This window comes from Heptranchias perlo, chromosome 39, assembly GCF_035084215.1.
Source record: "Heptranchias perlo isolate sHepPer1 chromosome 39, sHepPer1.hap1, whole genome shotgun sequence".
Lineage (NCBI taxonomy): Eukaryota > Metazoa > Chordata > Chondrichthyes > Hexanchiformes > Hexanchidae > Heptranchias > Heptranchias perlo.
The window spans coordinates 10,867,673-10,893,487 of record NC_090363.1 but is presented as its reverse complement, the minus strand read 5'-3'; the positions used below and the strand labels follow the sequence as shown (position 1 = coordinate 10,893,487).

The 25,815-nt window shown below is 51.5% G+C and overlaps 1 protein-coding gene across 1 annotated transcript in view; it reads right to left on the bottom strand.

The window, feature by feature from the left end:
- Nucleotides 1-14,729: 14,729 nt before the first annotated feature.
- LOC137304997 (ras/Rap GTPase-activating protein SynGAP-like) overlaps nucleotides 14,730-25,815 on the bottom strand; it is a 485,592-nt gene continuing 474,506 nt past the window's right edge. The window contains 1 exon segment of the mRNA XM_067973769.1: nucleotides 14,730-15,415. Within this exon segment, the coding sequence (XP_067829870.1) occupies nucleotides 15,245-15,415 (171 nt within the window). The 3' untranslated portion in view covers nucleotides 14,730-15,244.

Below are 25,815 nucleotides of genomic sequence, written 5' to 3'. Positions count from 1 at the left end.
GAGCAGCCAGCGCTATCCGCGCTGCTGAGAGGCTGCACGGAGAATGAGGAAGTCAGAAATGGGGCGTGCACAGCGCACGTCATCAGCAGCCTGCACCTTGCACATTTCAAATGGCAGGTACACAGTTCACTAGGATGGCCGTGAGGATAGCAGGACCGGCGTGCGAGAGGGCTCCACACTTCTCGGATGATGCACTGGAGGCCCTGGTGGAAAGGGTGGATGAAAGGAGGACGAACATGCACCCGCAGGGCGGCAGAAGACCCTCCAGACCGCGGCACTGACAGGCTGTGGCACAGGAAGTGAACACCAGGAGTATTGCACCACACACGTGGGTGCAGTGCCAAAAGAAGTTCAACGATTTGACACGAGTGGTCAAGGTGAGTGAATGCAAGTGTCAAGTGGCACATCCAACCGACTGCACCACTGCTCCACGCATCACACTCCCCGTCACCCACCCACCGACAAACACTGCCCATCCATACGCAATGCTGCACTTGGCTTGCTGCATCTCACCCGCACATAGTACCACACTTGCAGGCCACACAACCACCACTCACAGGTCACACAAACTGGCAGCTTTTTGACCACGCCAGGCACATCACCCACACACCTTGCAGGACACTCACTGACACACTGTCCTCTGTCTTGCAGAAGGGGCGCACAACAGCCGGCAGCAGGAGAGACCTGAGGGTGGACTGGGATGCTTACACGTCCTCACCGCCCCCCCGCAGAGGAAACAGGGCTTCGGATCATTGGGCGGGCCGTCTCTGCAGCCGTGACAACATGCCAAGCGGGAGGTCCCGATGAAGGGGGTCTCTGCATATCTAATGCTCCTTCTCCTTTCCGACATCTCCCTCCTCCCGTAATCTTTGCTGACTCACGTGCTGTAGATGCTGTCTTGGTTAGAGGAGGGATCTGCACATGGTGAGAGACCGAGCACAAGTGTGCAGGAGCCGGGGCGGGGGGGAACGGATACCACAGGTGCCAGCTCGCCAGAGGGTGAGGTCACTCACTGGTTCTGCTGCAGTGGAGTCAGATGAGGACTTTGATGGGCCAGGTTACAGAAGACGGCTGATGGGCGTACACCACTACATGGGGCACTGGAAAGCCTGCCAGAAAGCCTGCGCACAATGAGAAGGGGCATGGAGGAGTCCAGCTCCAACTTGGCACAGGGCTTTGCGCAGAGCTTGGAGCTCATCCTTTCCAACATGGAACAGGTGGTCACCTCCATCAGCACACCTGTGGAACCCACGATGGTGCAGCGTCTGATGACCAATGTCACAGCTTCCATTGCAGCACTAACATCAGCCATCAAAGGTCTAACTGCTGCCTTGGAAGCTCAGGCTGTTGCTATCGTGGCTCTGAGGACCACTGTTGAACGGGGTTTCCAGGGCGTCACAGCACTCCAGCAATCTGTTCTCCAGCTGATCACCAGGATTGCTGAGGCGCCGCCTCGGGAGAGTGGCAGTGGCGCCATGGCAGTCGGACCTGCTGTCCTCTCTCAGGACAACAGCATTCCTGCTCCCACCCCTGCCACTCCGCCAGTGCCCCTGTCGTTGCCAGCCAGGCCAGACTGCTGCAGCCCATGTGGGGATGGTGCAGTCTGAAGCCGGGCCTTCCGGCCCAGAGCTACTCGAGGTCGTCCTCCAAGGCCATCTGCACGCTCCTCCATTGAAGGCTCCCACCAGAACTGCTCCAGCCACCGGGGAAGCACCTCGTAACAGCACTAGGATAGGTAAAGGCACACGAGCAACAACTAAGGGAATGCACAAGGGTGAATAGTTCTGTTCTGTTTGCATAATTTCATTTATTCATTGATAAATGTGACTTTGAATTTGCATTTGGTGGTGGTTTTTATTTGTGCAATGAGCTGAGGGGGAAACCAATGTGTGATCAGATGGAGGATGATTTGATTGTCTTGTGGGATCGGAAAGGTGGGGAGTGTAGGACTGTTGGTGAGTTGGGGGATATAGTTGACATTATTGATCGCGGGCACGGATCAGGCGAGCACACAGAGCCCTTGCAGACAAGACATGTGGTTCCTGTTGCACCCTTGTGTCTTCCAACACTTCCTCTTCCGGCTCCTCTCCCTCCTCCTACTCAGCCTCTTCCTCCTCCTCCTCCTCCACCACTGGCTCAGGGTCTTCTCTGATCATTGGTGGCAAAGTCTGATCCCTCATGATGTCGAGGTTGTGCAGCATGCAGCAGACCACCACGAATCTGCCCACCCGCTCAGGGGAGTCCTGCAGGGATCCTCCAGAGCGGTCCAGGCAGCGGAATCGTTGTTTGAGGAGGCCTGTGGTGTGCTCCACGATGTTGCGTATGGGAGCATGGCTCTCATTATAGGCCTGCTGTGCACCTGTGCGTGGGTTCCTGACGGGAGTCATGAGCCACAGCGTGAGGGGATAGGCCTTGTCACCCAGTAGCCAGCCTTTGACTTGCCAAGTCAGGTGAAAGATAGCTGGCACGTTGGACTGCCACATGACGAAGGCATCGTGACTGCTCCCAGGATAGCGGGCATCGACCTCCATGATTCGATGCATGTGGTCGCACACCAGCTGCACATTGAGGGAGTGGAAGCCCTTTCGGTTGATGAAGATGGCTGAGTTGATATGAGGGACACGCGGGGCAATGTGTGTGCAGTCAATGGCACCCTGCACCATGGGGAAACCAGCAATGCGGACGAACCCCCGTGCTCGCTCGTTCTGATTGTCTCTGTCAAGAGGGAAGGTGATGAACCTGTTCCTCATCTCGTACAGTGCGTCTGTGACCTCCCTTATGCAGCAGTGCACTGCATACTGCGAGACGTTGCACACATCGCCAGCAGAGGCCTGAAATGGTCCTGAGCCGTAGAAATTCAGCGCCACGTTGGCCTTCACAGCCGCAGGCAATGCTGTCCTCACCCCGCTCTGAGGCTGTAGCTGTGGCCGCACCAGTTGACAGATCTCGGTCACGGCTTCCTTGGTGAACCTCAGGCGTCGGATGCAATCCTCCTCGGTCATGTTGACGTAAGAGAATTGGTCCCAGAAAGCCCTTGTTGGATAGGGCCTCCTGCTCAGTGCCCTGCACCTCCTCATCCTCCCTCTCCTTGCAGCTTGACCTGCTAGGCGTGTGGCCTCTCTGCATTCTCCCAGTTATGCTCAATGCCCAGCGGGAGCCCTAGCAGACCACCCATGGTTGCCAGGAATCTTGTTCAACCGTGGTTATAACTTTCCGAACTGTAAGGCAGCACCTACCAAACAACTCTCAAATGTAATCTAGGAACTCTCAGTAAGAATAGGGAGTTTCGAAAGACACTTCTTACTCCACCAGCAGCCAGAAGCAATAATCCAACAACTAACCTGCAACACCTGCATGGCCCTTTTAAATAGTGCTGGTGGGGGGTCTTTCAGGCACTGTAAGAAACGTTCAGATGGTCGGGGTTAAGACTGTGCATTGAGTTGAGCGTTAAGGTCCAAAATGGTGTCTCACTTTAAATCAGCGTTGCACGCTGATTACATGCATTTTCTCCCTACTTTACATGCATCCAGTGATTGGTATTTGCGTCTGCGCTAACTCTCATATCAAGATGGCGTCCGGCGCACGTCACACTGGAAACGTGCGTGCACAGCTAAGACGCCATCTTGCATGTCGGAGAGGCCGTGTAGCGCCAAAAAACGGGCGCTACACGGCCCAATTTAGCGCCCATCATCTCTACGTTTACCCTATCGAACCCCTTCATAATTTTAAAGGCCTCTATTGAGATCTTCAGTGCCTCTATATCCTTTTTGTAATATGGAAGCCAGAACTGTTTCTGAGAGACAGGAAAAGCAGCAGTTCAAACAAGATGTCGAAGAAGAATTAACCTCTCACTCTCCCAGAAGGAGGATTGATCAACCTTGTGTCTGAGTTGTACTCCCAGATAAGATCGTAAGCATCTTTATCCGTAAAACTGTTGTGTCTTAATTGGAAAATTATTTCAGCCTTGGTTGAGTCTTATCTCTGGTACCCTAAAGAGTGAAAAAAAAACCTTTCGGATGAGATGTTAAACTGAGCCCGTCCGTCCACCAGCTTGGGCCATGGGGATCGGGCGGGAAAGTTGAGTTGGGATAGAAGATCATCCATGATCTTACTGAATGGCGGAGCAGGCTCGAGGGGCCGCACGGCCTACTCCTGCTCCCATTTCTTATGTTCTTATCCGCGGCACCATTTGAAGAAGAGCGGGGAGTTCTCCTGGTGTCCAGGCCAATATTGCTCCCTCAGCCGACACCACCAACAAGGCATTAACCACTCCTTCATCTCGTTAGCTGGCTGTGGGCAAAATGGCTGCCGCTTCGAACTACATAACAAAATCACTGAACTTCAAAGTGATTCGTTGTGTGTGAAAGACCGAGATGTGATAAAGGATTGGAAAAGTACAAGATTGTCTCTCGCAGAAACAATCTTTTGTTTTTAGCCCCAGTGACACATTGATGCTGTATGAGGAGTAGAAAGAAAATAAAAAGACTTACATTTATATAGCGCCTTTCATGACCTCAGAACGTCCCAAAGCACATCACAGCCAATGAAGTACTTTTTGAAGTGTAATCACTGTTGTAATGCGGGAAACGCGGCAGCCATTTTGTGCACAGCAAGATCCCACAAACAGCAATGTGATAACGACCAGATAATCTGATGTTGGTCGAAAGATAAATATTGGGCTGAGAATTGAAGGTGTGCAAATCTTGGTACCTGTATTTTTTTTTATTAATCGTTCATGGGATGTGGGCGTCGCTGGCAAGACCAGAATTTATTGCCTATCCCTAATTGCCCTTGAGAAGGTGGTGGTGAGCCGTCTTCTTGAACCGCTGCAGTCCGTGTGGTGAAGGTTCTCCCACAGTGCTGTTAGGAAGGGAGTTCCAGGATTTTGACCCAGCGACGATGAAGGAATGGCGATATATTTCCAAGTCCGGATGGTGTGTGACTTGGAGGGGAACATGCAGGTGGTGTTGTTCCCATGTACCTGCTGTCTTTGTCCTTCTCGGTGATAGAGGTCGCGGGTTTGCGAGGTGCTGTCGAAGAAGCCTTGGCGAGTTGCTGCAGTGTATCCTGTGGATGGTATCTCATATACACTGCATGTAAGGGTGTGTGTTTAATTATCTCAGTGATTTGTTTTAATGGAGAATACTACCCAGCTCTTTCAGTGTTTCCTAGTCCTTGAACTTGCATTAGAGGTCAAGGACATATGACAATATCCTATAATACCACAACCTGACCCCCATCTCCCTGGTCGGAACTCATCGAACACGTGCGGTGGGATCCCAGTGGGATTCTCGTTGCCCTGGGAGGCGGGCAGTAAGTCGGGCGGATGGGAGGGAAATCCTTTCAAGTCCCCGGCTCTGTCCCTCCAACACCCCCCCCCCCCACCAAATCGCCACTTGCACGCACCAGCTGGACACTTCAAAAGTACTTCATTGGCTGTAAAGTGCTTTGGGACGTCCTGAGGTCATGAAAGGTGCTTCCTTCTATATTGTAACCAGGAAATTCTGCTGTGATATTAGCGCCCGAACTTCTAACGAGCTTATGCTTACTCTCCTGAATTAACTTCACTTATCTTTAATGAGGTTATCGCTAGGACTGGCGGCTTACACTGAGTCATATTCCGATTCTGGGATTGTACCATGCCGGGTGATTGAGGGATCGCATTCCATGGTCCGGCAAAATAAAGCCAAATTTTACGCCGTTGGGTGCCGCCTGCATTAAGATATAGGAACGTGTCATGTGCGCTATCATCCCCAGCAAAATTATCCTACCGCACGATAGTCTGCCTGAGAGAAGGAAGAATGGTTTAGAATCATACAGCACAGGAGGCCATTCGGCCCATCGTGCTTGTGCTGGCTCCTTGAAAGAGCTGTCCAATTAGTCCCACTCCCCTTGCTCTTTCCCCGTAGCCCTACAAATTTTCCCTTTTCAAGTATTTATCTAATTTCCCTTTTGAAAGTTATTATTGAATCTGCTTCCACCGCCCTTTCAGGCAGCGCATTTCAGATCATTACAACTCGCTGCGTAAAAAAAAATTCTCCTCCTCTCCCCCCTGGTTCTGTTGCCAATTATCTTCAATCTGTGTCCTCTGGTTACCGACCCTCCTGCCAGTATTTTACTGGATGGACCTAAGGTTCTGATAGTTCGGCCGGCAGGTCAGTGCTGTTTGTGGGATCTTGCTGTGCGCAAATTGGCTGCCCCGCGATTCCTACGTTACAACAATGACTACACGTCAAAAGTACTTCATTGGCTGTAAAGCGCTTTGGGACACCCTGAGGTTGTGAAAGGTGCTATCTAAATGCAAATCTTTCTTCCTTCCTTCCTTTCTTTGACATTCCATTACAGAGTCGCTGGGGGAGGTGAGGTGGGGAATGGGACAAGAACGACAATTGCCACGAGCGTTCTGATGATCCCTTCTTTCTAGGTAACACCTACCAGAGTGTTATTTCCCAGTAACCCATTTCAGATTAAACTCTCACTGTGGTTACAGCAGGTGTAAACTTGAGCTCATCCAAAACTCTGCTGCCCGTATCCTAACTCGCACCAAGTCCCGTTCACCCATCACCCCCTGTGCTCGCTGACCTTCATTGGCCCCTGGTCCGGGAACGCCTCGATTTTAAAATTCTCATCCTTGTGTTCAAATCCCCCCATCGCCTCGCCCCTCCCTACCTCTGTGACCTCCTCCAGCCCGACAACCCTCCGAGATCTCTGCGCTCCTCCAATTCTGGCCTCTTGCACGTCCCCGATTTTCATTGCCCCACCACTGGCGGCCGTGCCTTCAGCTGCCTAGGCCCTAAGCTCTGGAATTCCCTCCCTCAACCTCTCTGCCTCGCCACCTCTCTCTTTGCTTTAAGACTCTCCTTAAAACCTACCTCTTCGACCAAACTTTTGGTCACGTAGAATCAGAGAAAATTTACGCCACAGAAGGAGGCCATTCGGCCCATCGTGTCCGCGCCGGCTGAGAAACGAGCCACCCAGCCTAATCCCACTTTCCCGCATTTGGTCCGTAGCCCTGCAGGTCACGGCTCTCCAGGTCGCCTGTCCTAACATCTCCTTATTTGGCTGCGTCAATTTCAATCTGATAATCGCTCCCACGAAGGATGTTAAAGGTGCTATATAAATGCAAGTTGTTGTTGACCAGGATCTTGAACCTGCGACCTTCCCTTTTTGGGGTTCGGGGGGGGTGAGTGAGTTGTTCCGGACATTAATACAGAATAACATTGTAATCACGCTCTTTTTGAATGCACACACAATGTCGCTACACCCACCAAGCAGAGCCATCACTGCACCCTCCCCTCCATCATCTGCCCCCACCCAGGTTCAATTCTTTACTACCCTGGGCTTCGAACCAACCCATTCTGCCATCGGGTTACGACACCAAGTAAACCCCTGATAAAGTGACGTTGCCTTACGGTGCCGGCCTTGGCTCAGTGGGTAGCAACTCTTGCCTGTGAATCAGAAGATCATGGGTTCAAGCCCCACTCCAGAGCACGTAATCCAGGCTAACGCTCCCGGTGCAGTAGTGAGGGAGTACTGCGTTGCACACTGATCTAACGCATATTTACTTTATAAGCTGCCGGCGTTCGTTATCTGTGCCTGCGCAAACCCCTTTACCAAGATGGCATCCGCGCACGTCACGCTAGAAGCGTGTGCCCGCATCCCGGACGCCATTTTGGGAAGCAACGTAGGGCCGAAACAAAGGGCGCTACGCGGCCAAATTCCTATCCCCCCGAGTTTGTGAAAGGCTTTATATAAATGCAATTTCTTTCTTCATCTGTTATTCTGCATAAATCCAGTGTCCGTAGACAAAATGTATTGAAATATGAAGCTGAAAGTTATTTTAACATGTCTATTAGCGATAAAATTAGCTAATGAAAAATCACATGGCCCCGTATATAGTTTCATTTAAAGGCACGGTGTCACGCTGTAGCGTTGTGTTAACCGCAGAAGGTCCTCACGTTCAACTCTACAACTTAAGCTGTGAATGAAACCCAACCATCTTCACGCCACTGGTTGTTCAAACTGCGGTGACGTAGGACAGGGGGACATCGAAACTGTGCCCCCCTCACCCACCGAGCCTTGCCAATCCAGCCCTGGAAACCATGGCAACTCGAGATTTATTTGTTCTTATATTTCTCATTCGTTGGTTTGTGCTGTTTGAGCTTCTTGGGTCTGAAACTAGCTTCTACGCTTGTGTTCCCGTGAGTATAGAAGGCTAAGAGGGCGATGTGATTGAGGCGTTTACGATGATTAAAGGAATTGACAGGGTAGATAGAGAGAAACTATTTCCTCTGGCGGGGGGAGAGTCCAGAACAAGGGGGCATAACCTTCAAATTAGGCCGTTCAGGAAGCATTTCTTCACACAAAGGGGAGTAGAAATTTGGAACTCTCTCCCCCAAAAAGCTGTTGAGGCTGGGGGTCAATTGAAAATTTCAGAACTGAGATTGATAGATTTGTGTTAGGTAAGGGTATTAAGGGTTACGGAACCAAGGCGGGTAGATGGAGTGAAGATACAGATCAGCCATGATCTAATTGAATGGTGGAACAGGCTCGAGGGGCTGAATGGCCTGTTCCAATGTTCCTATAATCATCTCCCTATCAAAATGATTTGCTGTGGTGGTACCTTTGATATTTGTAAGCGATCGAGGCTTTGTGCCGTTCCTTAGCCATCAACAACGCACTGCACTAACCCGTGAAAGGCCAAGCCCTCCTCGGTGGAGGAGGCCATTTTATTTCCTGTTGAGGCACAAGATGAAACGTGTGGACGTGAAAACAAGACGAGGAGGCTCCCTCGAGAGGCCGAGGAACTTTTATCAAGTCAGCAGTCGGTCATCCAGTCCAAGAGGGGGAGTCAGCTTGGATGCTCTACTGGTTCAGTTAGGGCAGCGGTCAGTGGGCCGCAGTCAGGCCCCAGGCTTAAGGTCGGGAACAAAAACAACGGGCTAGCCCCCTTACTCAGTGCCACCTACCCGCCCGTGCTGGAAAGTGCACCAAGTGTGGGTGCTGGGTGACGTCACGATCAGCCTCGGCTGTGGTCCCTGCCCTCACGCCCCCCCCTCCTCCCTGCGGTCAATCGGCCTGTCGACACTCGCCGTCAAAGGCCTGAACACGAGGAATGGTCACTTGGGTAAAGCTGTGGGAGGCAACACATTCCCCAATGGCAAGGAGACAATGCCGTCAGGAAAGGAGGAAAAAACAACCTGGCAAACTGGCCAGAAAAATTTGGTGAAGCGGAGAAGGGTCAAACATCTTGTCACCCATTAATGGGACAACGCCAGACGTTGAGCGTCCTGGACTGGGGTTGGCTTGTACCATGAGACAGAAACGCCTGAATTTGTGAACGCAGCATCATTCAGTAGGCCACGTGCCAAGTAAGTCTAAAACCACTGATGCCAATAAGAGTTTATTAAATAATTAATAACTAACGCCTCATGTTCAGTGGGTAGCTCTCTCTTGCCTCTGAGTCAGAAGGTCGTGGGTTCAAATCCCACTCCAGGGACTTGGGCACAAAATCCAGGCCCACACTCCCGGTGCAGTACCGAGGGAGTGCTGCACTGTTGGAGGTGCCGTCTTTCGGATGAGACGTTAAACCGAGGCCCCGTCTGCTCTCACAGACGGATGTAAAAGATCACACGGCCACTATTCGAAGAGGAGCAGGGAAGTTCTCCCTTGGTGTCCTGGTTAATATTTATCCCACAACCAACATTACTAAGACAGATGATCTGGTCGTTATCACATTGCTGTTTGTGGGATCTTGCTGTGCGCGAATTGGCTGCCGCGTTTCCTACATTACAACAGTGACTACACTTCAAATGTGCTTCATTGGCTGGAAAGCGCTTTGGGACGTCCTGAGGTCGTGAAAGGCGCTATATAAATGCAAGTCCTTTCCTTCTTCGTCACAAGACACAGAAACAAGCGGGGGGGGGGGGGGGGGGGGAGAGAAGAGAACTGAAAACAATTACCTCGGGCGTGCAACTGGAGGCGGTGCAGATCGGGAGATGGCGAATCGGCCCCCCGTTTTACACCCTGCCATTGGTGAAGAGCAAATCAGGTGGGGTGTAAAACGGGCGGCCGATTTGCTATCGCCCGTTCTGCGCTATCCACACTCCCCCCACCCACAAAGACCAATTTTACCCCAGTAGACTTTTATGCCTTGAATTTAGGCCTGTTGGGCGGTCTGGACATGTCCACTAACCACGGACGCTCAAACAGCTTCACAGGAGTGACTTAGCACCCCTTGGACCCGAGAGAGTACCTGAAGCAGACACAAAACTTGCAACGGATACCAACGGGGAGGGTGGGGGGAGAGCGTTAATATTCAGAGAGTCCAACCTCAGGCCGCTGGTTTCTGGCTTATTTGTGATTAATAAATTCCTACAATTTCTCGCTCTATTGGATATAATTGGCAACTGAAAAAGAGTTTTCCGTTTGGCTTTAACATTATTCCAGGTCTCAAAACAAAAAGTATGGTGGGTGGTTGGGTGGGTATGCAGGGGCCAGAGTTAAACACTGCTAATGATGAAAACCCCCCACCCCTCCTCCTCCCCTCACTAGATCACCATCATTAAAGCAGTGAACGTTGATGTGAACTGCTGGTCAAGGCTCATGTGGAGCATGGGCACCAGCATGGACCTGTTGGGCCGAATGGCCTGTTTCTGTGCTATACATTCTATATATAAAAAACATTGTTTTTTTAAAGAAAAATAATAGTGGAATCCGGATTATCAACACCACCCCCCCCCCTCGATTATCAACACCACCCCCCCCCCCTCGATTATCAACACCACCCCCCCACCATCGATTATCAATACCACCCCCCCCTCGATTATCAATACCACCCGCCCCCTCGATTATCAATACCATCCCCCCTCGATTATCAACACCATCCCCCCCTCGATTATCAATACCATCCCCCCCCCTCGATTATCAATACCACCCGCCCCCTCGATTATCAACACCATCCCCCCCTCAATTATCAATACCATCCCCCCCCTCGATTATCAACACCATCCTCCCCCTCGATTATCAATACCACCCCGCCTCGATTATCAACACCATCCTCCCCCTCGATTATCAACACCATCCTCCCCCTCGATTATCAATACCACCCCCCCTCGATTATCAATACCACCCCCCCTCGATTATCAATACCATCCCCCCCCTCGATTATCAACACCATCCTCCCCCTCGATTATCAATACCACCCCGCCTCGATTATCAACACCATCCTCCCCCTCGATTATCAATACCATCCCCCCCCTCGATTATCAATACCATCCCCCCTCGATTATCAACACCATCCCCCCCTCGATTATCAACACCATCCTCCCCCTCGATTATCTATACCACCCCCCCTCGATTATCAAAAGCACCCCCCCTCGATTATCAATACCACCCCCCCTCGATTATCAATACCATCCCCCCCCTCGATTATCAACACCATCCTCCCCCTCGATTATCAATACCACCCCGCCTCGATTATCAATACCACCCCCCCTCGATTATCAATACCATCCCTTCCCTCGATTATCAATACCATCCCCCCCCTCGATTATCAATACCACCCCCCCCTCGATTGTCAATACCATTCCCCCACCCCCCCGATTAACAATACCATCCCCCCCACCTCGATTATCAACACCATCCAGTCCCCTTCCCCCCAACCCCCGGCCTCGATTATCAGCACCATCCCACCAACTTTTCTGGGATTAGGGAAACCGGCGGAAATCGAGGTTTCGTTTTGCATTAACCCAGTACAGCGATTTTGTATTATCCCAGTACAGCGATTTTGTATTAACCCAGTACAGCCCAGCTCAGCAATTTTAACTGAATTTCCAGACTCTCAAAGCTCATCCGTCAGCTTTAGTAGTTGTTAAGTGGGTGGGAGGTACCTGGTAGAATTTACTATCCATCCAGCTCTGATATTTAGCCTAAAATCCAGCAGACCAGCAGGAATTGGGGCTTCAAGTCCAATAGGCCAACAGAAGTCGGGCTTCGGATCCAGGAGACCAGCAGGTGTCGGGGTTTCGGGTCCAGGAGACCGGCAGGAGTCGGGTTACGGGTCCAGGAGACCAGCAGGAGTCGGGTTACGGGTCCAGGAGACCAGCAGGAGTCGGGGCTTCAGGTCCAGGAGACCAGCAGGAGTCGGGCTTCTAGTTTGAGAGAGCAGCAGGAGTTTGGGCTTCTAGCTCGAGAGACCAGCAGGAGTTGGGGCTTTTGTTCAAGAGACCAGCAGGACTTGGGGTTTCTAGTTTGAGAGACCAGCAGGAGTGAGGGCTTCCAGTTTGAGACCATCAGGAATAGGCTTCTAGTTTGAGAGGCCAACAGGAGTCGGGTCTTCTAGTTTGAGAAACCAGCAGGAGTTGGGGCTTCTAATTTGAGAGACAAGCATTAGGTGGAATTCCAGTTGAAGAGATCAGCAGGAGTTGCAATTGTAGATTGAAAGACCAGCAGGAGTTGGGGCTTCTAGTTGGAGAGATCAGCAGGAGTTGGGGCTTCTAGTTGGAGAGACGAGCAAGAGTTGGCCTTCTAATCCGAGAAACCAGCAGGAGTTGGAATTCTATTTGGAGATACCAGCAGGAGTTGGAATTCTAGTTTGAGAGACCAGCAGGAGTTGGGCTTCTAGTTTAAGAGACCAGCAGGAGTTGGGCTTCTAGTTTAAGAGACCAGCAGGAGTTGGAATTCCAATTGAAGAGACCAGCAGGAGTTGCAATTCTAGATTTAGAAACCAGCTGGACTTGGGGCTCCTTGTTTGAGAGACCAGAAGTCAGGCATCTAGTTTAAGAGACCAGCAGGAGTTGGGTTTCTAGTTTGAGTGACCAGCAGGAGTTGGGCTTCTAGTTTGAGGGGCCAGCAGGAGTTGGGCTTCTAGTTTGAGGGGCCAGCAGCAGTTAGGGCTTCTAACATGGGAGATCAGCAGTTGCTGGGCCTTTATTTGAGAGACCAGCAGGAGTTGGGCTGCTAGTTTGAGAGACCAGCAGGAGTTGGGCTGCTAGTTTGATAGACCAGCAGGAGTTGAGGCTTCTAGTTTGAGAGACCAGCGGAAGTCAGGGCTTCTAGTTTCAGACACCAGCAGGAACTGGGCTTCTAGTTTGAGATACCAGTAGGAGTTGGGCTCTTAGTTTGCGAGACCAGCATGAAGTTGGAATTCTCATTTGAGAGACCAGCAGGAGCGGAGGCTTCTAGTTTGAGATATCAGCAGGAATTGGGCTTCTAGTTTGGGAGACCAGCAGGAATTGGGCTTCTAGTTTGGGAGACCAGCAGGAATTGGGCTTCTAGTTTGGGAGACCAGCAGGAATTGGGCTTCTAGTTTGGGAGACCAGCAGGAATTGGGCTTCTAGTTTGGGAGACCAGCAGGAATTGGGCTTCTAGTTTGGGAGACCAGCAGGAATTGGGCTTACAGTTTGGGAGACCAGCAGGAATTGGGCTTCCAGTTTGAGAGACCAGCAGGAGTTGGGCTTACAGTTTGGGAGACCAGCAGGAATTGGGCTTACAGTTTGGGAGACCAGCAGGAATTGGGCTTACAGTTTGGGAGACCAGCAGGAATTGGGCTTCTAGTTTGAGAGACCAGCAGGAGTTGGGCTTACAGTTTGAGAGACCACCAGGAACTGGGCTTCTAGTTTGAGAGACCAGCAGGAATTGGGCTTCTAGTTTGAGAGACCAGCAGGAATTGGGCTTCTAGTTTGGGAGACCAGCAGGAGTTGTAATTCTAGTTGGAGACACCAGCAGGAGTTGGGCTTCCAGCATTTATTTTTGAGAATATCTTTAAATGGAAAAACCGTGAGTTTACTGGTTGCGTGGTAGAAACCTGATCAGGTAAACAGACCAACAGCTAGAATCTCACTGGACACTAGATTACGTACACAAAATATTCGGCCAAAATCCCTCCCTCAACTATTTTACTGGAGACGTTAATTCACTCAAAACATGGCGTCAGTTTTGGCTCAGTGGGGAGCACTCTCGCCTCTGAGTCAGAAGGTTGTGGGTTCAAGTCTCACTCCAGAGACTTGAGCGCATAATCTAAGCTGATACTTCGGTGCAGTGCGGCGGGAGTGCTGCAGTGTCGGAGGTGCCGTCTTTCTGATGAGATGAGGCCCCGTCTGCCCTCTCACGGCACTATTCGAACAAGAGCAAGGGAATTCTCCCCGGTGTCCTGGGCCGATATTAATCCCTCCACCAACATCACTAAAACAGATGATCTGGTCGTTATCCCGCGACTATTTGTGGGATCTTGCTGTGCGCACGTTGCCTCCCGTTTTCCCATATTACAACAGTGATTACACTTCACGAATATGCAAAACGCTTTTTGGGCGTCCTGAGGTCGCGAAAGGCGCCATATAAAGGCACCAATGTACTCGAATCCCCCCAGTACGATTTCAGCCCCACCGTTGTCCGATTAAGTATAAAGCAGGCGCTCGGTCATCCATCAACGCCCCAGGTGAGGTCTGGTCCGCTCCTTTACGGCAGATACTCGAGATACACGTAAGTTTCACAAGAAGGATTACCTCAAGAGCCCGACTGGCACTCGACGCAAACGCTCTCGAGGTGGCGGGGCGGGGGGGGGGGGAACGGGGACGCGAGGGGATGTGCTCAGCACGCCCGCCCGCCCGCAGACACTTCCTCCCCGCTGAACTGCAACACTGCGAGATCTGCAGGCACCGTTCTCCATCCGAGATACACCAAACGCACACGTTCGACGGGAAAGAAATTAAAAGGCTTACAAATGAAGGTTTCAGTCGAACCCACTCTCCACGTAAATATGGAGATATTTATGTACTGTACATTTTTCCATTATATTTATTTATATATATTATATATATATATATTTATATCTCAAACTTTTCCTTTTATCCTTTTCTTTCTCACACAAAAGGCCATTTAAACACGGCACAAATTGAAAAGTGCAATTAAAAATATACCACATTTTAAGTGCGTCAAGATTCTGGCAATATCCACAGCCGCAGGAATCGGGAGTGTTCGTGCATGAAATGATAACAGGATATAAAATAATTGTTAATAGTTATAATCGGCCGGCTGCATCCCACCGCAGGCCTGCGCTCGAGTCGGGGGGGGGGGGGGGGCAGGGGGCGAGGGGCCAGGGAGAGGAGAGAGACGGAGCGAAGGGGGGGGGGGGGAAGGGCTGGTGGCTGGGTGGGTTGTGGGTGGGGGGAAGATGTCTTGCAACCCGGCCCCGCTCCCTTGCTTCCCCCCCCCCCGGCTCACCCCCGCCCCCGCTCCCATCGCGTCAGTGGCCACTGGCGTTACGGAATTCGCCGTTCTCCGTGATCTGCAGGCGCGGAGGCGAGTGCGAAGAGGTGAGGCCGTTGAGCTGGGTCGTGCTGCACCGCTCTTTCATGTGAGTCAGGGTGCTCATCAGTCGGGTGTTGGTGGCCCCCATCGTCGAGAGCTGCCTCTCCTAAACGAATAAAAAAAAAACAAAGATAAAGGAAGAAATCCGCGTTAAAGCCACAGCATCCGTCGCCAAGGAGGGCGGACTCTGTACCCTGGAGCAGCCCAGCCCCCCAAACAACATGCGAGAGGCAAGCCCATTGAGCAATTATAACGGGGGCAGCGGGGATTAAAGCTTTTGGGAAGAAAAATAAAGTATATATATATATATATTAAAAGTGCCAATTTCCAATTTGGTCACGTGCACCGCCCAATCGCATAAAGTTAATTCAAAAAGAGAGAAAAAAAAAAGACTTCAAATTGTCCGATCAGATTTGCAGAATGGGAAAATGGCACCTTCAAGTCAAGGGCAATGAGACGTCTCCAGCAAGATCCTGATCCTTCTCGCCTACCGTCTCACGGCAGGTTAAAGGAATTCCAGTTGGCGCTCAAAGGACTCGGGTCCTCCCACCGTGGGCTGTACATCAGTGGGAGGGGAGGGGGGGGTGAGGGGGCCAAGAACCAGCGAAGTGGAACAATCGGGGTAAAGAAGGGCTCCTGAACTGCCTTGCTGGCTGCCTCAGAAAGCACCGGGAGAAGGGTGAGCAGTGGTGAGAAAGCCATGTCAAAAGGAGAGGAGAAACACCTCCTTTGTTGCATGTCGGGCCCTTGCCAGCCTGAGTCAGTAGGCCCCTGTAGCCATGGCAACGGTTCATTACCAAAAAAAGGATCGGGAGGAAATAAATTGGTGTTTCCTTTTGTTTTAAATATAAAAGTGGGGAAGGAAAGGGGAGGAGAGTGTTTTCAAATAAATTGGATCGTTCGATTTTAATAGTCTCCAATCAGAAGGATGAAGTTTGCTCCCTCGCAGGATTGTGGTTGGATGATTCCAGGGTACGAGGACACTTCAAAGCATCCAGAATCAAATCTACCAATGATCTGCAACATCTCCGCTTTCACATCCCAGTGCAGTGTGTTCCCATGTGGTGATCTAGGCTTCGGGTCCGCTGTTTGCAATTAATGTCCTGAATCGTCACGGGCTTCCAGAGTCCAGCCCAATTCCGCGAACCTCTAGTTTCCCCCTCGCTTGTAGTTTCGAAACTCCAGCACTACCCTCCCTCCCTCCCTCGCCACTAAATCACCCCCCCCACCTACCTCACACACACCCGCCCCGCCCCCCGTATCATGCCGACGACACACCAGCCTCCTGACTCAACGCGGGTGTGCGCCGGCTTGAAATGAGCGAGTGCGAGCGAGCGTGCGAGCGAAACCCCCTCCCCCTCATCGTTAAGCGCGGGCTCTTTTAAAGAGGCCGCGGAAACCCTCTGTACCAACTGCGAGGTAACTGGGCATGCCCGCAGACACTTTAAAAGTAGCCAAGGGGTTAAAATCGATCGCGTCTCTACCCTCTGCCAAATAAATATTAAATTAAAAAAAAAACTATTCCCCATTCTGCGCTAAACCCAATGGGGCGTTGTTGGGGGATCTAAAGTGTCACCCGTAAATGGGTTTCCCCCCCTCCCTCTACTTGCCTTCACGGCAAACTATTGCTTTTTTTGGATGGCGACCGCGCTATATTTCACAGGAGGTAGCAATGGGTCCACGCGTGTGGGACTCGGCCCTCACCGTGCTTGAGGTCTCCGACATCGCCTGGGAAGCCGAATAAATCCTGAGCTGCTTCTCGCGCAGGGTGGGTGGCTGGGTGGGGTGGGGTCGCAGGACGAAGAGGTCAGAGGACGAAGCAAAGCTTGTGGCCCCTGCTCTGCCCACGCCGCTCCAGGACGCGGGCGAGACTGGTTCCGTAGGGAAGGCGCCCCCCCCCCCCCCATTTTCACAACTCCGCACCTCCCCCCGTGCCCAGCTACCCATCCTTCGCTCAACGCTCAACCCCCACCCCCCCCGGCGCCAAAACCCTCTCCGACGGCACGGCTGAAACTGTCAGCACACGGGGTAGAACTTGTAGGCGCGTCCTTGCTCTACCAAGCCGCGGCTCGCTGACCGTCTGTACCCTACTGCCCGTGACCGGATCTATCCCAAGACATGGCGGCCAGAGAATGCCTGACCTACCCCTCCCCCTATAAAAAAAGTAAAGGGTGCAATTTTAACCTAACCCTCCCGTCGGGGAACTGACGGGATCGGGCTGGTTTGTACGCCCCACCCTGATCAAAGCCGATGGAGAGTGATATCGGGCGGGGTCTAAAACCTGGCGCGTCTTCCAACCCCGTGGGATCGCCGCTCAGCCAGTTATAAATTGACCCCCGAAGAGCCTTGGAGCCCCAGTGGGGTACAGCGGGTTTTGGCCTCTCTAGGGGGGGGTGAGGGAGGGAGGGAGGGCACCATAGCTTGGACCACAAACACATGAGAAGACACGGCACAGAGAATGAAAGGCTTCAACTTTGTGACAGAATGGGAGTCATGCAAACACCAACGCACGTTGTAGGGCAAGTAAAAAAAAAACACATGACAAACCCCTTTTTGCTTTCCGTCTCTCGTTACCTTGCATCCCCCCCTTCTCGGTCTCTCTATATTGGTTTGGCTCTTTGAACGTACGTGACTGAGGAGTGGGGTGTGCTGAGCATCGAGGGAGCTCTCACTGTCTCTTGCTGAGCAACTGCAGCAACTTTAAGGCAGCTGGTTTCCAATTTACACCCAGTTTCACGCTGCGACGTGACGTCGTCTGGGAACCGGGCCGGGGGGAACTGTTCAAACTCACTTCACATCGTCTGCTTTCACCTCAGAGTCTGGGCCGGGCTGGGCTGGGAGGATTAAGCATTAAGAATCCCTTGTTAATGTGAAAGTGGCAGTGTGTGTGTGGTGGGCCAAAGTGTGCTAATAGGGCAGTTTCGTCTCCTACTTTGCGATCTTGTGCTGGTGATCATTGGACTTTGGCTGGACTTTGTTTCCTGAGATTGTCTGATAGCTGCACTGTGACTGAGCATAACAGGAACATCCTATGATAAAACTCGTGCGTGTGTGTGTCTGTGTGCGTGTGTGTGTATCTGTGTGTGTGTGTGTGTATTATATATGTGTATACAGTATGTGTATGTGAATTTATATGTGTGTACGTGTGTATGTGTATGTGTCTGTATATCAGCGTATGTGTATGCGTGCGTCTGTGTGCGCATGTGTGTCTGTGTATCGGCGTCTGTGTCTGTGTGTGCGTCTAGGAGGGTTAAAACCAATAGTTACAACCCAACTCTGCCCCACAACCTCTTGTCAGTGACCATTTTGAGACTCCCCAGACTCTGGGCCTGGTGATGAGAAACTCTGGTAGTTGTGGGGGGGCAGCAGGACCACAGAGCGGACCTCAGCCCACCCAAACAGGCACTTGTTGGGTTTTACTGGAGGGAGGGAGCCACAAATTACATTCACAAATACTGACAAGCCAAAAACCAATGCAGAAATACCAGAGATGGGAGAATGGAAGCAAGAGCAGCCTTTAAAAATAGATTTGATATATTGTGCCCAGTTATAAATGCATCTCTAAATGAGGGCAGAGGAGCTCCACCAACTGATTAGCTCTACTCCTCCAAATAACACTTCCCTCACTGATACACATTATACGTTCAATTGCACCTCACATCAACAAAGTGGGACCCTTGGTCGAGGGTTATCGTTAGCTTTCAACGGAAGGCTGAGGAGACTGTAACGGATGTTACAATGGATTCAACCACACAGTGGAGACAATACTTGGTGAAAATGTCCAACAGAAACTGCAATAACGGAAACCTTTTACAGTGTGACTGAACGGCTCTGACGGATTGGGTCTGCTGTCTAGCCAATATGTCTCAATGCTCCAGACTTTGCCCATCGACCGTTCTGAGCTGCCCCTTCAAACTGGCACGGAAGCAACCTACGTTCCATCATTGGTCAGTTCTTTGGATGATGCCGATGGTTTTTTTTTGAACGGACAAACTGAGCTGATGATGTGGCACCGCATCATCTCACACACGGTAACGACATGGTAAACGACCTCGATGTTGCAAAAAAAAAAGTGGTGATGGAATGAAAATAAAAATGCATATAACACACGATCAGAAGTGGAAGTGGGGCAGGGTCACAACCGAGACAACAACACATCGTTTTTCCGATATTTGCTTACGCAGGTCAGCGCGTTAACCCGGGCGGGAGTTCATCAGTTCTCAGCCAGACTGGTAGTCACAAAGCACATGGTTCTGATTTGGGTTGCACGGCCGGGTTCAAGGGTTAACCCATCCACTTAGCCTATTTGAAGCTGGTTGCAGGCTGACCTGTCACAATGTAGAGCCCCCCCCACCCCAAGACCACCCTACCCCCTCAAACTAGACCTGTTCAATAAGGCTGTAGCACGGATAACCGACCGACGGAGACCATAAACAGGCAGCACGTCCCCCACGCCATTGCTGCTGGATGCTTAACTGGGAGAATTGGGTGAATGGAGCCCCAATTCCATCTCCCATGCCAATTCTGATTGGCACTGGGCCGCACCAGAATTGTCCGCTGTTCCCCAGTGCTGGCCGATGGCTCCGGAACCGGAAAGGAATTGGGGCCACAAAATCCTCTCAAGCCTCTCCCAATGGCGCTCCTTTCATCTTGGGAGGGTGGTGTTGGCCGTGAGAGTGACAGCAGCCAGGGTTATTAAGGACCTAAGTTACTTTCTTCTCAGGTGGGGTGAGAGGGGCTCTCTCTTTGCTCCGTCGTAAGAAGCAAACGCACCTGACATCGTCCCTCTCACCTGCTGCCAGTGTGTCGTCGGTCAATTCAACCAGAAATCCCTCAAGAGGAGGAGGGAGACGTTTGGGGGAGGGCCTGCAGCGTGACAACACTCTGGTAACGTTACGGGTACTTTATCTCCTCGAGTTACTCCAATACACGGACGGACGGGGCTGGCTGAGAACAGATAAAACGCATACAAAGCCAGGCTGGCATAACTCCCATCTTAGATGTTGCCCGATGGTGATGCTACGCCAACAAAGATAGAATGACAAATCGGTCACAGGTCATACAGTAAGACTTCATAGAGAACACGGCACAGTACAAACCACTGAAACTTTTTTTTTTAGGCAAAAGAAAAATCAAGCCAGGCAGCTACAACCAGTGGACAACGGACTGAAAGCTGACACACATGCAACACAGACAGAAATCCAGTTTCAACACAACATCTTGGATACACTTTTTGTGAAACTTTCAACCTAACAAGGAGGCAAAGGAGTTAACGCTTTGTTGGATTGACGTGAGTCGTGGACTCCGGTTTCTTGTGAGGCAAGCTCCCCCCACTCCCGCACGACCCCCCCCCCCCCCCATTCTCGATGAGACCTCTTGTCTCTCCGGAATCTCCGTTAGTTGAGAGCAAAGGCAGGGGGCAGGAGGATGGAAATACCCCCCCAGTCCATCAGCTGATGGCAGGGGTGTAGGGGGGGTGCCTGCTTGCGAGGTGAGATGGGTGAAGAGTCATTCCTCCTCCCCTTCCCCCCACCCCCACCCCAACATCGAACCTGTGCCTGAAGCCCAAGGAACTGATCTCCCGAGATCTCACTCGATGGCCGATGGAACCTGCCGCTGAGGTGGTCACCATGTACTTAGTCAGACTAGACTGCGAAGCCTCTTTTTTGGGACTCTTCTCTCCTTTGGGGATAAATGCCAAACGCAAATTTCCAAACTGAATTTGGCCCAACGGGGGAATTTTTCTGAATTCGTCTGTTTGGGCGACCCAGAGTTTGAATTCAGTTTTTTTACCATTTTTCTCATCTCTAAAAACAAAATATAAAATGGAACCTGTAAAACAGAAGAATGGAAAAAAAATTTGATCCAAAATTTCCAATTTGGTGATTTGAATATTGGGGGGGTTCTAGTGTTGAATCCCGGTCTAGTTTTCCTAATGTAGTGTCACTTCCTTTGTTGCTACAGGAGATGATGTGTGTAACATTGCTTAGTGGCCAACTTAACTCGGGAGATGCAATGTGCTCGGCGATAACAACCCAAAGAAGTAAGAAAACAAATCCGCGATGTCAACCTCATCTTGGCCACCCGGAGGAGGTCACCACGCGACTCCACGTCCGCCTGTTGTCGTCGACACGACGTGGGACACCGATGCGCTACGCGGAGATGGAGCCGCACGTGGCCAGAGATGGGCCATCTGCGGAAACGCTGGTCAAAAGACAAATGGACACACCCACAGAAAACTCACACACGCACAGAGACACACACAGAAAGCCACACCACCTCACATTGACTTTGCAGACACGTGTGAAAAAAGATCTTCGGCGCAGTCAAACCTTCCTCGTCTTAGCTCAAGACTCGCTGTGGAGTCTCAGTCCAGGGGGGGCGCTGGTCGCCTCGCAGTGGTGCCTGCACCAAGTAAGATGGCGACCTCAGTACTTATCAGCTCCTCACCCTCTCCCTCCCCTCTAACAGGACACTCCAAATAGGTTTCTTCCATTCCTCCAGGGCCTTCAAATCCTGACGTTTTCAGCCCCTTGTACAATTCCTTTCAAAAAATTCATCTCCATTTTTTGATTTGGTGGTGCGGGGGTGGGGGTGGGGGGGGGTCGGTGGGCGAGAAGAGAAAACTGCAAGAGGTCCATGAAAACATTCACACATGAAGATGTTGTGTAGATTTGATTTCTGACAGCTCTGAAATGGCTGGCCTTCTGGAGATGTGCAACAGGTCCAATTTCTACCCCGACCCCCCCCCACAACCCCCCCCCCCCCCCCCCCCGCCCGCCCCTCCCGCACAAACGCTCACCGCCAATTTGAGAGTGGACCATCCACAACGATGGCCTTCGTTTCATGTTCTTATTGAGCGCTCCTTGACGCACCTTTGAGAAAAATAAAACATCGACCTCCAATCTTAGGCGGCCATCGCTGGAAGTTGGAACTTTTACACATCTCCACGACCCTCAGATCTTCTGAAAGCCAGTGATACTGCAGCCTTAAAAAGATTTCTCCCTTTTTCTCGTACCTTATGGTTCGCTGCCCTCAAATGTCGGAGGAGGTTTCGGTGGCAAGTCACCGTTTCCAGCCAAGGTTCTCTAGTCGCCTCCAAGTCAGTCAACAAAGTCCCCTCATGGCCCGACCATCTCCCCTGATCCCTTCTGTATGTAAACGGAGCATTCTTTCCCTTGCAATGTGCTACAATCGAAACTACCGGCCCACTTACCGGGTTCTCTTGAATGCGGGATCCGGATTTAATTTATATATAAATATATATATTTTTTTTTTAAAAAATGAATTGTGATCAGCGTAATACCCTGTTTGTCCTCCCCTTCCATCTCCCCACCCACCCACCCACCCAATTTGAGAATTCTTTCCCCGCCCGGATTATCTACCAGAAGGGACGTCACGGTCCAGAACACCGCCCTCAGTCGATCCCGCGCCAAACGGAAAAGCACGAGGCACCGCGACGTCAGACCAGCTGCTGCCCCCCTCCCCCTTCCCCGCTGTACACGAAACGGCGGGCCTGGCGGCGCAGGAGGCGGGGGTCTCCGCGGATCTTCGCCTCGATCCGGCTCGAAGCGTAGTCCTTGGCGCGGTGAGGGCGAGGCGGCTGGGCGGCGGGCGGGGCCGGGAAGCCATTTTGCTTTTTTTTGAAGGAATGCTCCATTGACTTCCAGAGGGGGGGTTGGGGGGGGGGAATGGGGTTCGAAACGTGTTAGGCAGGCAAGTTAGAGGGAAGAGGCGGCGGAGGGGAGGGAGAATAAAAAGGAGAAAACAGGAAAGGAAGGAAGAGAAATAAAGAAATTTACATATGTATTTGTAATATTAGTACTGTTTGTACTGGCACATTTTCCATTCGTCACAAAATTATATCACGCAATATACACACAGAAACACACACACACACACACATATATATTACAGTTATAATTAAAAGTAACAATCTTAGTTATTGCCAAAACGGTCGTTCATCAAATCAGTTTCCGACAATCTTTACACAGTACACCTTAAAAACCGCTGCGCCCTCGCACTGAGGGGCCGTGACGACAGTTATACAGGACGCCATGATATCCTGTTGGCCGCTGGACCCAACAGGCGGTGAGGGGGGTCGTGGGGGGGGGCGGTGGGGGGAAGAAGAGGGGTCCATTTTAACCTAACGGACTGGCCCGGAAATCTCACGGGATCGGGTGGAACTCCCGGTTTCGCACCCTCCCCGACACTGACCACAATCGAGTGTAAAATCAGGCCGGGCCTAAAACCGGCCTGCTGCAGGGTTAGGTTAAAATCGGGCCGCCCCACACCCGTCCGTTATGTGGCGACGCGATTATTCCGCGGCGCCGTCGAGAGGCGCACCTCGTGCTCGTTCTACAACCTTTAGTTCTTTTGCCGAGCCCTCCTTTTTTTTTCCAGTAATAAATAGAATCGGAGGACTCTTGTTATTGGCCAGCCCGTCCTCCACGCCCCACCCCCCACCCTCCTGCGCCCCTTGGTAACCTCTGCTCTGGAGGGTTCTACACGGAGCAGGGCAGCGCGCGCGCCCGCACACAAACACACACGTGCCTTCCACGTCGGATGGAGTGCGGTTCAAGATGGCGCGAGGTAGGAGGAGAAGGGTCAGTCTGAACACTTCACTGGCCCTGAGCTGGTTTTGACCTCTCTGAAGCGCAGCTCCTCCACAACGTACACAGGGGTGGAGTCAGTCGGGCACTGGGGGGTGCGATTTTCTAAGACCAACCTGGGGAATGGGGGGGTGGGGCGGGGGGGAAGAGGGCAATTTTAACCCAACTGGCCGGGCGGGAATCCTGCGGAACGTCCGTTTTACGCGCCCGAGAGCGAAATCGGGGAAGGGTGTAAAACCAGAGTAGCTTCCGCACCTGTGGGTTTCCCGATGGGCGGGTTAGGTTAAAATTAACCGTGCCGCCCCTCCCCTGCCTCGTGCCGCCGCGCACGCACGCCCGAAGGTTTATTGCAGGAGCGCCCGTCTCCCGTGATTTTCAACGCACTAACGTCACTAGACAGTAAATTGTGGTCGAGCAGGGGGTGGACCTGTGATTTTCCAATAAGCCGGGTGATTATTCCACCCCGGGTAACTTCCCAGGGGGAAATGCGGGTGTAAAACGAACCACTGCCTGTTTCGCCCCCTCGTTGCCTAATTTTGCCGGCGGCAAATCTCGTCGTGTACAGAAGCTTTGCACAATCGAATTGTACAGCTTGAGGGGCAGGGCCCTGCCTTGGGCACGATTGCATTGGTCCCCAATTGATACTCAGTTCCATTGACCTCAATATCTGGGGGGGGGGGAGGGGGTAAATAAGAGGGTAAATAAGAGGCAATTCAGCCTGTTTTGCACTACTGCCTAAAATTAATTTCTATTCCTGAACGTCACATGCCATGATACCACGTCCTTCGAGTGTACCGTCCGTCACAGAACTGCAGATTGCGTGGGTATAACTATACATGCTCGCGTGTACGATGGGCCCCAAGCCCCCCCACTCTCCCCACCGCCCCCCCCAACTTGCTATCGGTTGGGTCTGCGTTTGGGGTGGGGTGTGCGGTTTGTCTGCAGAAGGGCCAGATCAGCCGGCTTTCTAGATCGGGACCCTGCAAATAAAGTGGAACTGCCGAGGGCGGGGTGGGGGAAAAGAGAGAAAAAAATCCACCAAATTGCTAATTTGCGGGATTTAGAATCATAGAAGTTTACAACATGGAAACAGGCCCTTCGGCCCAACATGTCCATGTCGCCCAGTTTATACCACTAAGCTAGTCCCAATTGCCTGCACTTGGCCCATATCCCTCCATACCCATCTTACCCATGTAACTGTCCAAATGCTTTTTAAAAGACAAAATTGTACCCGCCTCCACTACTGCCTCTGGCAGCTCGTTCCAGACACTCACCACCCTTTGAGTGAAAAAATTGCCCCTCTGGACCCTTTTGTATCTCTCCCCTCTCACCTTAAATCTATGCCCCCTCGTTATAGACTCCCCTACCTTTGGGAAAAGATTTTGACTATCTACCTTATCTATGCCCCTCATTATTTTATAGACTTCTATAAGATCACCCCTAAACCTCCTACTCTCCAGGGAAAAAAGTCTCAGTCTATCCAACCTCTCCCTATAAGTCAAACCATCAAGTCCCGGTAGCATCCTAGTAAATCTTTTCTGCACTCTTTCTAGTTTAATAATATCCTTTCTATAATATGGGTGACCAGAACTGTACACAGTATTCCAAGTGTGGCCTTACTAATGTCTTGTACAACTTCAACAAGACATCCCAACTCCTGTATTCAATGTTCTGACCAATGAAACCAAGCATGCTGAATGCCTTCTTCACCACCCTATCCACCTGTGACTCCACTTTCAAGGAGCTATGAACCTGTACTCCTAGATCTCTTTAACTCTCCCCAACGCCCTACCATTAACGGAGTAGGTCCTGGCCCCATTCCCACGCCATTGCTAACGGATAAGTCAGGATCGCAGATTTCAACCGCCCCATTTGTTGGTGGAATCAACTTGCC